At 45.2% G+C, this 18636-nt stretch overlaps 1 protein-coding gene across 1 annotated transcript in view; it reads right to left on the bottom strand.

Annotated features, from left to right (window-relative positions):
- The window catches only part of LOC134427548 (uncharacterized), a 31980-nt gene extending 19545 nt beyond the window's left edge, over positions 1-12435 (bottom strand). The window contains exon 1 of the mRNA XM_063173479.1: positions 12358-12435. Coding sequence (XP_063029549.1) covers positions 12358-12435 — 78 coding nt within the window. The remainder of the gene's footprint in view (positions 1-12357) is intronic.
- Positions 12436-18636: the final 6201 nt, after the last annotated feature.

Here is an 18636-nt window from a genome sequence, read left to right as displayed (position 1 = left end):
CATGCAGACCTTAGGCCCTTTAAAAATCATTGTGAAGATAGGATATTTGGTTATGATCCCATGATTTGAATCAGAGGGTTATTTTATGTTTTGTCCCTTCCTGTAAAATAGCCCCACTACTTAAACACTTCTAAGAGTAGAAAAGAAAGAACTCCTCTACAGGTGGATTTTTTTGTTTAATTTAAAAATCAAAATCCACTGCACATCCTAGAGCCAGAACAGGACAGTGTATGGGCATCCCACAGCAGCCTTACCTGGTCAGCCTGCAGCTGATTCCACAGAAGCCACAGGGGTAAGCAAATAGTTCCTGCACAGAGATGGATGCAGTCTTAGAATCCAAGATTGTTCAGCCTGGATGATTAAATTTAGCCATCTGAGCTCAACATAGCATCAGTGGGATGAAAATCCAGCAAGCTTTATTTGGGATCACTCACCCCTCCAAAATTAAAAACATCTCATGTGCACACATGCACACATGCACACACACGTGTGCTTCTTGCAAAGAGCTGGAAACGCTCCAAGGCTCCTTCACCAGCTCCTTCACATTTATCCTGCCCAGGGGACCTCTCTAAAGCCCTGGCTACACCAAGATCTTTGCTCAAAACACAGAGGGAGAGCTATGGCATCCCAGCTACCTCCCCCTTCTCCCCTCCAAGCACAGGAAGTTCACTCCAAGTTAAAGATCACTCGGGCTCCTGAGGACATTTGAACAGAGCCAGCCACCTGGGGTGAAATATGAAGTGGCCCAAACATTCAGCCAGAGCAGAGAGAAAATGCTAAACTTGGGGTTTTAAAAAGAAAATGAGAAGGAAAAAGGGAAAGTTGTCATTCCACAATCCCAGCTTACAAGGGGAAAAACAAAATAAAGACAAGTCTTTACTTGCTGACATGGCTGGAACTGCCTGCAAAGCTACCAGAAACACGATTCTTGTGGTTCCCAGCAAAAGCCCCAAGTTTTCCTCTCACAGTATTTCCAAGCTAAGGAAGTCTGAGCTTTTTGGATGCTCATCAAATACAGGATCTGAGGAAAGACTATTCCAAGAGTGAGATAGAAAACTCCAGTCTGTTGGTTTAAGAAGTGACCACATTTCCTTCACTAGCTGACTGATCTAGACATCAAAGCTGGTAGGACTTTTTCCAAGCACAGGACAAAGTTAATCAGAGACTTTGGAAAATTATTGCTCTATTTAATTTTGCATTTTCAGCTCATCATTGCATGCAAGGTTTATTTTCTTCCATTAGAATGAACTAGATACAGCTGCAGCACATCAAACCTATTTTTTCCACCTGGCAGTACAAGAGTTCCTAGAAATGCCTTGGAATCACCACTTCCCTCCCTCCCTGCCAAATTGCCTTTGCTGTTTGAAGCACGAGGAGACTCTCATCCCACATAAGGGCACCTCTTCAAGTGTCTCTGGATGATTGAAAGTAGCAGAGCTAGCACAAGCAGGTCAGTCATGGGATTGACAGAGCACAACAAAAATTGCTGACACTTTGCTTAGTTATTAGCTTCCCCTGTCTCCTTTTTTTTAGTCTTTATTTGTAATTATTTTTCAGCTTGATCTCCAAAAGAGTTTCCATCAATTATGAGAGTACCCTGCTTGCTGAGGGGTCTCCCTTGCCCTCCCAACAGAAACCCACCTCCTGCACACATGAATGTTCTCCCATTCACACAAACAAGCTCTGAACAGGGCTCAGTGTGGGACTCAAGCTGGGCTGAGCATACATTTGCTTTTAACACATTTATGGTACCAGAGCAGTTGCACTCATGCTTTTAAATGAGGACCTAATACTTCTTGAAATGAGTGCAACCTGCTGGATTTAAGCAAAACCAAACCCACATTTTTTTAACAGATGCTCTGTTATTTTAGTGGTGGGCAGCAGCAGTTCCACCACATGAAAGTGATTATGGATGTGACATTTCCACTCTGCAAATCCCATTTTCAGGAAATGGACTTGTCTTGTATTCCTTCTTGGCACACATCAGACAGCTTCACAGGGCCCTGTTTTCACATTTATCTCTGAGCTTTTTTATTGGTTTTAATAATTTGCTGGACATTTGAAGAGAATAAATATGCAGGCAGGAAGGGAAGGAGGCTGTGAAAGCCTCTTAGTGAAGGAGAGAAGGAAAAAAAAATACTGCTAGAAGAGTAGGGGAGGAAATCAGGAATGCAGTTCAGCAATTAGAGCAAAGAATGCAAAGTCTGAATGAGACTTGAGGACTTGGAGGCCCAAATGTGCCTCAGACTGCAGACATGCTATTCCCTCTTATTCTTCCCATATGTGACTCTGCTGCAGCTCAAGCATCACAAGAAGATTGCTGGGAAGGCACTGCTTTATTTCACTGGAGAACAGGCAACCTTCTCCTCATTTCCTATGAAAAAAAAACAATAATCAGGGGGGAAGGAATGTTTTCATAGCCTTGGATGGAGGCAAATAAGCTCTGCTGGGATGGCAAGAGGCTGGCAGGGCTGAGGGTACCCTCACCTGCTGTAGGTCTCCAGGCCAGCTCCCAGAGGCTGCCTGTGGATGCAGCATTCCCTGCAGCAGCTTTCCAAACCGTTAGGCAGGCATGGCCACAACAACTGCCTGGGAATCAAAGCAGCTGCAGGAGAAGTGGCAGGAGAAGGTCAGTGATCTCATTAGAGCCAGGAGGCCAGGGCCCCCAGGCACAGCGAGGTCCCAGCTCCACAGCTGCACTGTGTTTTGATACCTGGCCCTGGCAGATTGCATAACTGCACCATGAGCTCACCATGCCTCCTCCTTGATCCTCGCTCAGAGCAGGAGGTGGGGAAAAGGAAAATCACAAAAAAACAAACACGGGCACTCCGACAACCACCAGGCACTGGGGAGAACAACAGCCCTCCTCATTTAACTCCAGAGATGCTTGTTCCCAAACAACAAAAAAATGCTTGTTCCCAGGGACACAAGCAGGGGCTGTGTTGTGAACAATCACCCATGGAACAGCCAGTTTTCCATAGCATGATCAGCAGTATGTGCAGCCTGAGCATACATTGACATTTCGTGCTCGCCTTCAGAGCATGCAGGGTAAAGGCAGCAGAATGCTCTGCTGCTTTTGGGAGGTTCTGGGGAGAAGGAAAACCAGCTCATCCTCATTAGGCCAGAGATGCCAACCTACACCAGAATTATGAGCAGCGGGCAGATTTTTCTGCAGCAGCCACAGACCTTTTCTGCTGCAAGATTCCTGTATTAGATGAGGAGCACCCAGTTCTGGGTGCAAGGAATGCTGGCTAATTTAGCTCATTTCCTTCTGCAGGCAGAAACCAGAGTTGTTTCCTACAGAGGGAGATTCAGAGCAATAGTTAGAGATGGTGTTAGCAGCCCTCTGGAAGAGTGTGTCCCCCTCCCAGCAAAGGTGGGACTGCAGGAGCTCATTGATAACTCAGCCACATAAGGGCTCAGAGGTGAAGCCTCAGAACACTGAAAAGAATTCTTGTTCTTTTCCACCACATCACAAACAGGCAGAAGTTTCACTTCTCCCCTTTCAATTCTCTAATTAGGATTGGGTTGGATTCACCTACAAGATCTCTTACAAGTTACAGCTATGATCTATATTTTTAGAGCTAGAGATGCTTATGATGAATAGTTTTTCTCTAGGTTTGGCAGCTCACGGGTACATTTGCTACCTGTCAGATTCTCAGACTGAAGTTATCATTACAGGAGCAATGCTAGCATTCACTGATTACTCAGTAGTTGTTGCATGTCAAGGTGCAGACACACTTATGAAGCACATAAAACATTGGTAGAGTGTGAAACACAGACAGAAGTGCTCTGGAAGAGACCTAGGCCAAGGCACAGGACATTTTTTCTTCAATTTCATTTACATCCAGGTGCTTTTACGAGAAACCAAGTGCCAGGTCTTGTTCTGAACTTTTCTCTATCTTGACTGCAGTCCCACATTACAATATTAATTTCCTTCTTCTCATTTCAGTCTGAAAGGACAAAAGCCAGATTGTTTTTCTATCAAATGATTTGAAAAATCTATTTAAAATATGCAACTCCAGCGCTTGGAAATACCCACTTGACTAGGCAGTGCTCCCTTGGGGACTGTAACCATTCCACCCATAAAGCAGAACTATTTTAAGCAGAAACCTCCCATAACTGTCTCATAAATTTACTGTGCTGTGCTCATGCAACAAATGTGATCCATGTCCCTGGGAGAGCAGTCCGAACATTGGCTTTCCCCTTTCATCACAACATCAGCTTTTACGCCCAAGGAAGCACACAGCATATCTGACATAACATCCACCAGGGAGTGCTGGAATTCCCAGCCTTTTCTTGTGAACCTTTCAGTCTAATCCTTGCAGGGGGGGAAGAACAAAGCTAACTCTTGTGACTGGACACTCGGCAAACAAACAGAGATTCTCCAACAAAGATGCAAGATGCCCTATCAAGTAAGATCCTTCATCTACACAAAGCTGCTATCCATGTTCTAGTTTGTTGGGTTCCTTTTTCAGAAAATACCCTCATTCAAACATACAAAAAAATGTAAAGCCTTAGAAAGAGAAACAAAGGCATCATTTAGAGTGTCTCCTCAGGCAAATAATCCTGAATATGATGGGACCATGGTAAATAAAAGTAAGGCAGTGTAATGAAGAGTTCAAGATGCCATGGCCATTTGCTTCAGGGCTTTAATAGGTCACATAGGTCTATTCTCTACTGGAGCAAGTTCTCATTAACAAAGTGTACACAACACACCATAGAAAAATTAATAGTAAATGATAGGGTTGGTGGGAACTGGCAGGGGTGATGGGGCAATTTCCAGAAGATCAATCTGGTTTTCATTTTCTATAAATTGAGCAGTTTAAAGCAGCTCAAATTAAAGAGTAGAAAACATGGTCAGATTGTTTTCTACTGTTTGGTAACCAGATGGATTATATAACAAAACAAAAGCTATAGTCCTGCAGCAAAAGTTTACTTGTGGAGTTCAGTATAAAAATTGAACACCCTTGAACAAGTTATGTATATCCATAGGAATCTGTAAAATGAATGTTCCCAAATTAACTTCAAATATATCACCTCCCAAATACATGAGGGAGATTTAAATAATGAAATCCATATGCACCTTAGGTGCCCAGAATTGCTTTGTTTCATTTTGAAAGGACACGAAACAGGAGAAAGGAGAATTGAAAGGCAAAATTTGCTGCCCACTTCTTGGGAAATAAACCTGGATTTTTAAAAGCAAATAAAACACAGACTTGTACATGTAAACTGGCCTGGCAAAAGAAGAGCTGTTTGTGTTTGGACTTCCAGCTACATGACCCTATTGTTTCATTCAGACACTTCAGATGTTTCACATGCTGGAAGCCTATTGTACAAACATATGGAGAAGGAAACATTCCAGATGTGAGTGCCAAACCTGCAAATATTCTGTGTCACTGAATACAGCACATTACTGCTGCAGAGCTGTTATCCCAGCCTTTTGGAAACCAGGTTGTTGTGTCACTAAATGTCACTAGCAGGTGGGAGGGCTTGTGCAGAAGACATGGGTAGAGATCTTTCACATCTCTGCAAGCAAAGAAAAACCCTCTCCCTTTCATGCAAGCTTTTTAGCTGGGCTTCCACATGAGCCATTGCTGCAGCTGGAGCATCCAGGGGTCTGCTACAGTCTGAGTGCTCATCCTTGGTTTTGGATGGTAAACAAACAACAGCACTTCTCTCCACCTTGTCCTCCCAGGATTAGTCTCCTCTTGTGCACTCTGGAAAGGGAAATTTCCAAGACTCTGTCTTTGCCAGGATTTCAGAGAGCAGGATGCTTGTAAATTTTACTTTATTGCTTACACATAAGGAGAGACCATGAGGGCACAGCAGGGAGGGTTGGGAGAAAGCTGAAAAAATTATCACAGATACTGCAGACAGAGGAAAACTTAGCCTGGGTTTGTTGTTACAGGGTCCCAACCAGTGAGCAGTTTGTTTTCCTAAATAAATCTGTTTTGCAGACGTCCTTTCTTCTTCCCCATTCAAGTTCCAACCAGGAAACCTGGAATAAGTTACTGTTGATTTTAGAGGCAAATCAAAGTGTTCAGCCTGCTAAGCTTGCATTTAAAGTCAGTCTTGATGAGCAGCTCCTTGGGGCCCTTGTATTCAAATAGTGAAGGCTCAGATTTACCTGAGGTGCCCACCCATGCAGATCTGGAGCACAGGAGCAAGTCAAGGGCATGGGCAGCCTGGGCTTTGAGCCTCAGTGCTACCACTAAAGGCTTCACATTTTCAGTCAAACAATCCCTTCAATGAAAACTCAGTCTCCAAACAGTGGAATATTTACCAACCGAGACCAGGAGAGAGATAGACTTAAGTAGAATAAATGGATTAGATCTCCCACTGCTAATCCCAAATGAAGCACAGCACAGAGCAGGCACACAGTCCTGGGAAAGGCTGAGTGACCAGCTTCCTGGGATTTGGATCAGCCTGGGCTTTCAGAGGCATGTCATCCCAGAGCTCCTGTAGCCAGGAAACTGTCATTATTGGCACCTGCCCCTAGCTAAGTCCTGCTGCACCTTAACAGAATAAAGAGGTACAAATACTTTGAAAACAGATCAGTAAGAGATGGATGAACTTCCAAAACCCCTTCCTAAGAGCTGACAGTAGTTCTGAATGGAGGCTTGTGTCAGCCCATTTTCTTTAGCTCATTTGGTGTTGAAACCTGTCTGCTAATATAAAGAAATGAGAGGAGTAAAACACAGGATGAAAATGAGATAGTGTAGCAGGTTATGGCTTGCATGTGAAAAATTGCTTTTGTTTTGCCACTTTGAACACCACCCACCCCTGCTTTCTATTGAAGCATAATGGTACTGCCTGTACTCCCCCAGGACCAAGGATTTCACTTAGTTTAATAGTTTCTGTAATTAGATATTTGTGGAACTCTGAAATGCTCTGATGAAAGGTACTGTAAAAGTATTACCAACTCTTCCACCATGAAAGGGCTCCACCCAAACCCAAATACAGATGTTGTCCTCAATGTACATCATTACTAATCCAAGCCAGCAGAACTTATGGCCTGATTTAAATCCTCCTGAAGTCTCAGATGACTTCTGTGAGCTCCAGTAGGACTCCAAGAACTCTAGAAAGGAAATATAGGCAAATTAGCCTTTGCTTCTCTCAAAACTGGAACCTCCTTTCCATTGGCAATGACGTGAGGAAGGATATTCAGAATGAACCATGGGGGCATTTGCTGCTGAGAGCCTGTAAGAGGAATGATGATGTTCTTACACTGAGCTTGAAACCAAGGCTGACAGTCAGGCTTCTCCCCACTGCTGTAAAGTTATTACCCACATTAATGAAAGTCCCTACCGTGCCCTGTCCCTGCTCCACCCTTCTCCTGCCATGAATCTGTACAAGTTAATAACTTTTCTATTTAGTACTTCCCATACTCAAGCAAGTATCTAAACACCAGGCTGAATATTTATCATTGATAGGTCTGGGATATCAGTGCATACAAAGGACAGTGTGCAATGGCAAGAACTGCTGTACCAGGCCTGGTCTAGCTACACTACTGCTGGGGAGCCACTCTGGTACAAAATATGCCATGAGTTCCTTTTTTTTAATGAAGAAAGGGAGGCAGGAAGAAAGAGACATGAATATTTTACCACCATTCCTGGTCTGTCTAACAAAAAAGCAGAGGAGAGAACAGTAATTATTGGCTACCACAGGAAAGTTTGTTGGCGGGGTCTTTGCAAGCCAGTGCAACAGGATTGTTTGCTCTTAGATAATAAGGAAAAAAATTATTTCAGAGTTTTCACCCCAAGGATGGTTGGTATCTCTACCAGCACTGCAATCTTTTAGCTCCTTCTGCACAAAGATTACCCACATAATTCCAGAAATCTTCTGCCCCTGCCTTGTTTCTCTTACCTTGGCTGCTGCTCCCATTGCTGGCCTTGGTGAACCAGAGAATTATGGTTCAGCCCTACAAAGAGAGAATCCCCTGTGCTGTGCAGGACTTGAGGCCAGCCTTGCCCATCTTCTCAGCTTTCAGCTCCTCCAGTGCTTCCGTAATTAGAATTATCAGGACTAAAACACTGTGGACATTATTGCTGCTTAGCGTGAAGCTAACAAGCGAGCGCCAGATTTATAACACTCTGGCCAGACAGAATTAAAAAAGAGTTACAAATCATTGCCCAGTTCCAGGGATATGTGCTCCAGGATCTTATTTTGCCAGAGACTCCACGTGAACTTTAGCCTCTAGAAGAAATCCGCCTGCAATTTTCTAATTTAAATACCAGTCAGACCAGTGGCGGGATGTAAACTAACATGCATGAAAAATAAGGGTTCAATGACCCAAATCAATTATGTTTTAAGGGCACTGCTCTGGACTCAGTAGGAAATATTTTAGACAGGAAAAAGAACTAAATAGGATCATTCATTGAACTGACTTGGAAATGAGGCAGAAATTTGGTAAATAAGAAATCCAATGCAAGCCAGCTTTATGAACCAAATTTAGTGGATTAAAAAAAAACCCAGCAAAACAACAGCAACTAAAAAAAAAAATCAAACCAAAGACAGAAAAAATGAACCAAAACAACAAAAAAATCCAAGTCCAGATAATCTTTAGACTTAAATAATGTTTCAGGCTCCTGGGTACTAAAGTGAACAGTGTAATAAAACAAAGTAATTTTCACACCTTCCTTGAGCCCAGGAAGTTTAACACCATTTACTTCCACACATTAAAAAAAACCAACCAAACAAAAAAAAAAAAAAAACAAAAACAAAAAGTGGTTTATAGAAACCCTGAAACTGCATCTTTATTAAAATATGACAACCTGTAGGTCTTCTGTATAAAGAAAAATTAATAATTTAAAGAAAAAACAGCTTCTGAAGTTCAGAACCAGCCACTGTGACTGGATTTTTAAAGCACATACACAGAGGCTAGGGAGAAACAGCTCTACTGCTTCAGAATATATGAAGATAGCTGCTCCCCAAACTGGCCAAACATCCAAACTCTGTGCACAGTAAACATCTGATCTGCCAAGATAATTGTAAACACAATAGGATGCAGTTATGGCAATTAATCAAGATACAAAGAGAACAGGAAAGACCCATCATTTCTCTGCTCCTCAAGCACAAAGTACTTTCACAAACAGTGAAGAGATTAATAGATATGAAGTCCACTGCCAACAAAACTTTCAGGTTCTTTGAAGGTGCCTTATTTGTCTTGAGTGGCTTCATTTCTTGAGACAGAAATACAGCCTGGTGTGCACACCCAGTGCTTTGCAGTGAGGAATAAAGCAAAAGCTACCTGGACCTAAAAATCCCAATAAAGTGTTACTAAAATAACCCCCACACCTGGCAGCTGCTGGGATTGGAACCAGATGTTCAGTACATCTGGTAAAGAATGGAACTGCTGCTAACAAACACTGAGCTATTTGAGGGACATTTCCACTCCAGCAAGGGTCCAGAAAGACTTAGCAAAAGTTACTTATTTTGCCCCTACTTTTCTCAAGGCAGATGCTGACCACTGACAGACCTATTGTGTGCCAATTTAAAACATTTGAGACCTTCCCTATCCTCCTGCCCCAATGAGAAGTGCATATTTTGCTGCTCCAGTTGCATAATTTACTGATTCAGCTGCATGCTTGGTTGATCTGGTAGGAGACTAGTACAGTAGTTGAGATTCTGGATACATTGCCAACTGTGCAGCGTGCTTTGTTGATCAGGGCTGTAGAATTTAATAGCTGAAATTTCATACACTTTACTAATCAGGCCACATTCTTTGCTAATTGAGGTGCATATTTTAGTAGTTGATTTTTTTTTTAATCTTTCACTGATCTTGGGAAGGATCCTGCTCCCTCTGAAACCAGCAGGAATTTTGCCATAGTTCTTGCTGGGTAAAGGACTAAGACTTTCACTAGAGGGTCTTGGATTGCTAAGATTTCTTCTCTTAAACAGAACAAGAAAGGCTTAATTTTTTTCTTTAAGCCAGCAAGTGAACAGAAGAATACCAGATGAAGGATGGCACTGGCATAGAGAACTCCTCCACAGGGATTTGATTAAACAGATAATATTTAATGGACATACAGAGACATAATTTTGACTGTGTTACTCTTTCATCAGGCTTACATTCTTCCTTCAGGATAAACAAGCTGCTTATCTGCACATCTTGTTCCATTTGATACAGACACACAGGAGGAAACATCATGCACCTTATCTTCACATTTTCTTTCATTTGATCTAACTCCTACTTTTAAATTGCTGGAGTACTTGGTGAAGGATTCCAGAGAGAGCTCTACTTTGCCACAAAACATGTTGCAAACATCCACGCCACCTCACAGCATCACAAATTTTCTCAGCTCTTACTGGCAGAGACCACCTTCCTGGATGAAAAGAAGAATTCAGTTCCCTGTACCTCATTCAGACTTTACCCTTGCCAAGGGAGTTTCTGTTATGTGTTTACACTGTTAACTCTAAGCCAGAAGACAAAAAATTTCACATAAATCGTTGAATACCTTTTTTCAACTGATAAATTGAACTACATTTGAACCACTAACTTAGAGTGGGATGTATATTTCTTTACTAGCATAGCAACACTATCAGTGTAGCCAAAAAGATAAAAATAGTGACGCCTACGCAGCACAGTGCAGTCCTTGATGAGTGAAGAGCGAGTGCAACTTACTCCAAGAAATAATAAAAACAGGGAGCAAGGGATGTACACACGCGTCTGTTTGGACACAGAATTCCCTGCCACATTGAGGAAGATAAGCAATAGAAAATGCTTTTCATTCTGCAAAAGGAATTGTCCAGTATGTTAAGAGCCTATAAACAATGTGATCAAAAGAATAATTGATACAGCAAGAAGTCAAGTTGGGGAAAGCAAGCAGGAGGCTGCTGCTTCTTCATTGAGGAGGCAGTTTCTTTTCTGTAGTGCTGTTGGTCAATACTTTAGTTCAGTTACTGACTGGTGTGAAATCAAACACTCCTGATTTCAGAGTTAGAGAACAATTGAAGTTGACTAAGAAACATTAGAGAAAATTAGCAAGAATTAGCAAAAATTAGAGAGTTTGCTGAAGCATTCAGAGTCCCACCAATGCCTTTCACCCCCAAATGCACAGCACACAGCCAGTATTTGCTCCTAACAACTGTACAGGCAAAGGCAGAAGAGAAGCAGCACAAGAAGGATGCAATAGTTCAGGGAAGCAAGCAAGTTATGCAGTTTAATAAGAGAGGTATGCAACTGGATGAGGGTAAGCTTGCCTTCTGCAATGCAATCCTGACTTGAAAGAGAAACAAAATACAAAGCCCCACAACCATACAATTCAATACATCTGGGTAAAGTTAGTATTTCAGAGCCAGAAATGTGGCTTAATTAAGTTCTCACTGTAGCTATCTTCACTTGGATACCAAAGCGAGATAAAACATCTTCATTTCAACCACAGTCATTGCTGTGTGTTTGTGTGCTGTGGCAGAGAATTACTTTATCAGGCAGAATTATAATGCTGTTTGTCACCAGAGAAAGCAACCCCACACCTTTTTTTTCTTTATATATACATATGTATGTATCAAGACATAAATGTATGGAATTATATTTTCTTATACTCTAGTGGCTCATGTTTTATAGAATTGAGAATCTCCACTAGAACCGTGGTTCTATCAGGGTTCATAGGAAAAATCCCACTCCCTTCAGCGGGACCAGGACGGCTCATCCTTCCCAAAGCTCAGAGCGGCTGCTCTGCAGCTGCTCCTGGTTGTGGGGTGCTCCGTGTTCCCTCCTCTGCCTTTCCACGGCAGCTCGGGTGCCGCTCTCAGCTCCCCGTGCCCTGTCAGCTCTGCCCGGATCCCTGCCCTGGCAGCTGTACCTGTCCCTTGCAGAGTTACCTGCTCCCCTGCTACAGCCGAGGTGCACAGAGCGGTGACAGTAAAGCAGCACGAGGTATCTGGTTTGGACTCCCCGAGCCAGGCTGTGCCCGTGGCAGGGATGCCTTTGGACAAATGTTCTCATTTCTGCTGGGAATCCGTAGTCCCTCCCTGGGCTTTCCCGGATTTCGGGTCCGGCTGTACCGAAGCGGTGGGGCTGACCTGGAGTCCCGGAGCATCACGTCTCGCTGTGCCTTTTGCACTCCGGGGCGAGTCCCCGGCCACCCCACACCCAAACACCGAGAGTCAGGGGCCGAAGGGCCGGGCAGCCGCCCCCGCCCCGCCGCATCCCTCCTGCCGGTGTCCGCGGCGCATCCCCGGTCCCGGGAGCCCCGGCGCACCCCTCACCCGGCTGCCGGCAGCTCTGCTGCGCCCCTGGCCCCGGGACTGCCGGTCCCTCCCCTCCTCCCGGCGGGGCTCCCCCTTCCCGCCGGGCTCGCCGCTGCCCGGCCCGGTGCGGGCGGGGGCCGGTGCCGCCGGTGCCGGGGTTACCTTGGCTCCCGCCCCGCCGAGGCAGAGCGCCGCGGCCGCCGCCAGGACGAGCCCCGCGCCGGGGCCGCTGCGGAGCATGGCGCGCCGTGCCGAGCCGAGCCGAGCCGAGCCGTGCCGAGCCGAGCCGAGCCGAGCCGAGCCGAGCCGAGCCGAGCCGAGCCGAGCCGAGCCGAGCCGTGCCAGGACGAGTCGTGCCGTGCCGTGCCGAGCCGAGCCGTGCCGAGCCGTGCCGTGCCGTGCCGTGCCGTGCCGAGCCGAGCCGAGCCGAGCCGAGCCGAGCCTTGCCGTGCCGTGCCGTGCCGTGCCGAGCCGAGCCGAGCCGTGCCGTGCCGTGCCGTGCCGTGCCGAGCCGAGCCGAGCCGAGCCGAGCCGTGCCGTGCCGTGCCGAGCCGAGCCGAGCCGAGCCGCCCTCCGCCAGCGCAGCTGCCGCGCCGAGCCGTGCCCCGAGCGCGCCGCTGACAGCGACCCCCCGAGCCCGGCCTCCCCGCCCCTCGCCCCCTCCCCCGGCCGCTCCCGGCCCCTGCCCTCCCCCGGGGGTCACCTGCGGCGCGGAGCTCGGCGGGCACCGGGCGGGCACCGGGCTGGGGGCGGCGGGGTTGGCCCGGTCCGAGCAGCCCTCCCGGGGTGCTGCATCCTGGAGGCAGCTCAGCCCCTGCGGGCTGAGCGGCAGCGGGGTCGGGATCCTGCGGGAAAAGTTTCTCCTGCGGAGCCGTGGGAGATGGAGGGAGGGCGGCTGCCCTGGGCAGCGCACCCGGCCGCTGCCCCAGTCCCCTGCCCGACCCTGCAGCCCAGTCAGGGGAGTGAGTGAACGGACAGAGGAATGGGAAATAGGAAAAGGGCTCAGGTCTTTCCCAGCTAAAAGCATCCCGGCTTCATCTGAGCACGAAGCAAGGGACGGGAAAGGAATATTCACGGGCATCCTGGGGAGCCCAAAGCACAGGAGCTGCTCAAAAACCAGCAGTCAGGGTACAGCACCACTTAACCTTTCTGAGGGTGATGGGAGGGCAAGGGACACTCCTTGTTTCTGATGCAGCTTTCTGCTTTACAGTCTTCTGTACCCCATTGACTCACATCACATCCTGCAGTGAGTGTCAGACAACAATTTAATCAATGGGAAAAAATGGGTAACACCTTCAGCTGGTGTCCAAGTGGGTGCATATAACAAGCATGAAGTTGGAGGGCTGGTGTCAAAGAAAACTTTTCTTCTGCATAAATGCAGTCTCGTGTTGAATGCACCTGGCACCAACCTCATGTCTAGTCCAGGCCATTCACCCGCTCCATGGGTTTGATGTCCTGATTGTAGGAGATAATGCTTGAATCCCAAAGAAGTGAAACAGATCTCCACCTAACCCTTCCAGTGCTCGTGAGATGAAGCTGCCTGTTAGCCTTTGCTGGACACCTACAAAAAGTAACAACATGATTAGCCTAAGGCTGAGGGAGGCTCAGGGACAGGACTGCTCACTGCCCACAGGGACCACGCTGCCTCCCTAGGAAATGTACACATGCTAACTGAGAAGGAAGGACACATAAGGAATGTCTCGATAGCTTAATTGGCTTGTTTATACTTCTTGCACTGAAAGCAGAAGATGCAAATAATTCTTTGTGTGACCAATTCTTATTTTACCCTTCTTTTTTCCAGGGCAAACTCTTGTAAAGGGTGTTCCTGGGCTCTGACCTTGTCAGTTATTTACTGTGACTGCCTCTGTTTGAATTTACATTTCTCTCCTCCTGGGTAATATTTCTTTGACTTACCTGTCAGATGAAAAAGCACAGATCAGAGAATTTATAACTACATTTTATCTGTTCTGAATAAACACAAAACCCAGGACACTTGGCATCCTTGGCAGGAGGGTTTTTCTGAGCAGAACACTTGTGCCTGAAGGGCAGTCTGGTCTCTGTAGCACAGCACTGAGGCACATTGCTTTTCTCAACACTCACGGTTAAATCTCAGGGCGATGTCACCATAAATGTTTGTTAAGCTTTGAAAAATCCCCGAAACAAGAAATCTACTTTTTTCCACATGAGGCTCAGTGTGACAAGAAGAAAGTGCAGAGATTCCATCTGCTGTTTCCTTATGCTGATGCACAGTTGTTGAGGATGTAAGTCAAAGACTAGCTGGCAGAAAAGGACATTCAAAACACTTCTTTGCTCAGACACTGCTGGAATAATAATATAAAAATATCTAAATGAAAGGGAAAGAACAAGTCCAAGGCCAGCAGCTCTCTTTTTAAGGATCTTACACCCCTGTTATTTGGATTCCTTCCCAGGGGTCATCTGAGTGCAGGCACCTGCAATCCTTTGGAGGCAAAGAGGGTCTTTATGGGCCACACTGCCATTCCAAGGTGTCGACCTTGGGCATGTAGCACAGACACAACTGTATGCTGATTTCTCATGTTTGTGTTTGCCCTGCTGTTGGCCTCACAAACTCTGTCAGTATGTCTTTGTTCCCTTATCTCAGCATCCCTCTGCTAGCAGAACCTGTCCACACCATTTTCATCACTACGGCTTAGCAGTGACTTAGCATCCAGAATTAAGGATCAAACGTACAGTAGTCTGCTCATAAAGTATCTTCAGCTCAGGTTGTTGACCCTTTCAAACCATATTTTTAATGAAGATTATGTTTTCTATTTATGATCTCCTTCTGTGAGCAGGCAGGAGGACTCTCTATGGGCTTGAACAACTCCCCCCAGGAGGCAGCACAGAAGAGTGGCTCCAAAAGGTGTCTGACTGCCCACTGGAGATAACAGCCATGAAGCCAGGCTTGCAAATGGTGCCTGCAAACCTGTTCCAGGTGAGCTGCCCTCCCCCAGCGTCACAGCTGCCTGTCAGACAGATGTGTCAGGCAGCTGCAGGATTTACTGGAAGGATCAAGAAAGGACAGAAGGGTAAAAGGCACTTTGCTTCCTGCCTAATCTTTATTCCCTGTCTCCCACTCCCTTCAGCCCCACATCTCACAGAGTGCCACACAGCCCAGATCAGAGCTGTAGCCCATTCTCACCACACCACAGGGAAGGGGAGATACAGGGACAACAACTGCACATCCCTGAATGAAGACCAGCCTCTTCCACAGTCATTCACACATCTTTAAGAAAGTAAATGTCCTGTTCTCTGTGTTGGACTCCCTGTTGAAAACTTCAAGGTTTTCATGCTCTTTCAGCAAGTCCTTCCAAGGATAATGTTTCCTATTGTACCATGCCATTTTGAGAGCTCCTGAAATGCTGAAGCAAGCACCAATTTCGGTAGAATAGTGACATTTATGAAGTCAGTGGATAGGACTTGTGTGTGTAATGGCAGCACTTTCTTAACCAGTAGCTCCAGGCTGGGAAAGTAATTTCCAGGAAAAAAAATAACTAGAAATTTACTGCTTCCAGACTGGCAGCAAAAATCATTTATTGTGGGAAATCTAAGCTTGAAATAAATCCCAGTAATTTCCATCAACTCTCTCTCTACCGCACACACACACAGATACATGGAAAGAACTTTCTGAAATAATTTCCTGGAATATTAAGGCATCCTGATACCAAAAGTAACTCTCCTTGCCCAGAGAGACTATTGTAAAACGTCTCACAGAAATGAATGCAGCCCTTAGCAGTTTCTGTTTTTCAAAACAGCTGGTGTGACCAAACTGAATCCAGATTTAAACAGGAGGAGGGCATTGGCAAGACACTTTCAGTAACAAGGCCTTAAATCTTAGTTTATTCTCTGTACGTAAGAGCTCCCATATGCAAACCTTATGGTTACACAACATGGCTTTTTATGCTTTCCCAGCCTTCTCTTAGGTATAGTAAAGGTTGATTAAATCCATTCTGAGCTCTGTTGTTATATCAGACACACCACAGTTGCATCTGTCTTCACTGTTTATAGCAATGAGTCAGGAAAGCAACATTTTAAATACTTACCCATGCTAGAAAAGACATGCTAAAAATTGCTTAGGAATAATGCTGTAAAAATGTTTCACATATATAAATAAAATTTATGGGTAAATAAAATACATAAATTAAATATTAAGGCAATGTCTAATAAAGCATGTTTCTGAAGACCTGCATTCTAGATCCACTGTCTGTATTTAATACAAAACCATCTTTTTCCTCAGTGGGTGCTGGATGCCTGAGTCTGATTGCAATCTGCCAGTAATAGAGCTATTGTTATGTGGTTAGCACAGGTTTCTTTTTTGATGAAGTTTCTGCAGACTGAGTGACACCAAATAACAGAAATATGTAAAGCAGAAAAACATGCAGTAAGTACAGGGAATTGAAACATTGTGTTGTCAGTGGCTAGAGAGCAAGAACTTCCCTAAGGAAATATTTAGAAAAAACGTGTTTGTAGCTGTAAAAGCTGTAAGTGGAAAGCACCACACACAGGCTTTGTGCTGTGCAGAGAGTGCCACCCTCTGCTCCTGCAGAGTATGGAGCCTTTCTCTCCTTCCTGACTCTTCTTCTTCCACTAGTGCAATTCTCATGCAGAGAGTTACAAAATTAGCCAGCTGGACAGGAACTCTATAAATGGCCAGTCCTCCCTGGTAATTTTGTCAGGTCATCTCTTTAATTGCAGTATATGCCACCTTTTTTTTTTTTTTCTTTTCCTCAGAGAAAGATGAATAAATTTCCCTTCCCCTTTTAGGAACCAGGCCCTGAAAAAGACAATTTCTATTAAGGTGCGACAGAGCTCACTTGGAGAGAAGGCAGCATGGCAGCTCCTGAATGCAGTCTAGTTGCAAGGTGAGAGAATGCTGCAGCTGGCTGTGGTTAAAGAATTTGTTGTGGTACCTTCTGATCTTTCTTCCTGAAGAATTAAAGAGTGCTCAGCAACAAGAACTCTAACAGGCTTTGGGGTAAGCCATGGGCTCTTTCACTGCTGGAGACAGAGACTGCACTTTATACAAGTTGTCTCCTGCAAATTTACAGGAATTCCTTCCCTTGAAGGCCTCATTTGTGATAGTGTTTGACTTTTTTCTGGCTTTTTAAACCATGACATTCCTCTGCTGTGCTAAACATTACATTACTGATGATAGACATCTTTCAGTATGAAGGATTCTCTTTCAGGCAGTCTGGTTAAGCCTGTTGCAGCTTTGTGCCATTCTTGGACAATAATCTCCAAAGAAGTGCTTATTCCTGTAGCTGGGAGTTAGGTGCTATGTGGCAGAGCAGCAAGTAAAAAAGAGATATTTTGGAGCTCTACTCAAATATTACATTGTTCTGGAGAGATAGGATCAAAGTAAAAAAGCAAATATAGACAAATATTCCAACTGAAGAGAAAAGCTACTTCAGTGACTCAACAATTGAGCTGTCTGTTAGTTATTGTTTTCTGGTTTTGAGTTCTCTGCGGAGGCAAAACTCCAAGCTTTTACATTCTTATAAGAAAATCAAAACCAGATCAATGAAGATCAAGCTTTCAAGTCTGCCTCACCATATTGTTTTTGACATCTTCTTTGTAAGAGTACCCAGTAAAGGTCACTGCTAAAGATTTGGAACACTCATTCATGCATGCAATTCTCAGGGTTTCCTCTCATATCTCAGCAGAACCTTGCTCTCTTTCACTCAGCTCCCCTTCACACATTCAAATCCTACATATGGTTTATGAGCTCAGTGCCAAATGTGCATGCAGCCAAGGTCAAACTTCAGTTGTGGTGTTGAGCCACAGCCTGGGATTGCCCTTTCATACCAACATCTGGGTGCAGCAGCAGAACAGCGGGAGGCTGTCCTGTGAATCCAGATCCACTTATCTGATACCTCTGATCATCATGCTGGGAGCTTTTCTTACATCCATGCATCTGCACTTGAGAACTGTCCTCTCCCTGACTTAGTTTGTAATGGTCTCTTCCAAATAATGCCTAGAGGGCTGTGTAATGTGTGCACGAAAACAGCAGTATCCAGGAGCTCGGTTAACAGGTTTGCAGTTCAAACAACATGCTGGTGTTTTGGTTTATCCACCCTCTTGACTTGTGGAACAGCCTCCCGTCTTCCTAAGAGAAACACCTCAGAGGATTCATGTTCATTATAAGGATAATTTGGAAAGGTTGATAACAGAGGAATATCAGGCAAAGCAAACACTCTTTACCTGGCAATTATATTAAGGGAGGCAGTATGACGGTAGCAGTAGTTTTCATTATGAGATTACGTGCTCTGATGCACCAGCTCCCAATACCCCAAAGGACTTGTGGGGATGCCCGGCTCCAGAAAGACGCTGGAAACTCTAAGGGCTGATTTATGAGGAAAGGGCCATGGGGAACGCTGAAAATGTGACATTTATAGACATGTCATAGGACTTTCCTGACTCAGA

This window comes from Melospiza melodia, chromosome 20, assembly GCF_035770615.1.
Source record: "Melospiza melodia melodia isolate bMelMel2 chromosome 20, bMelMel2.pri, whole genome shotgun sequence".
NCBI lineage: Eukaryota > Metazoa > Chordata > Aves > Passeriformes > Passerellidae > Melospiza > Melospiza melodia.
The sequence above is the reverse complement of the archived record's forward strand: the minus strand, read 5'-3'. Positions and strand labels throughout refer to the sequence as shown.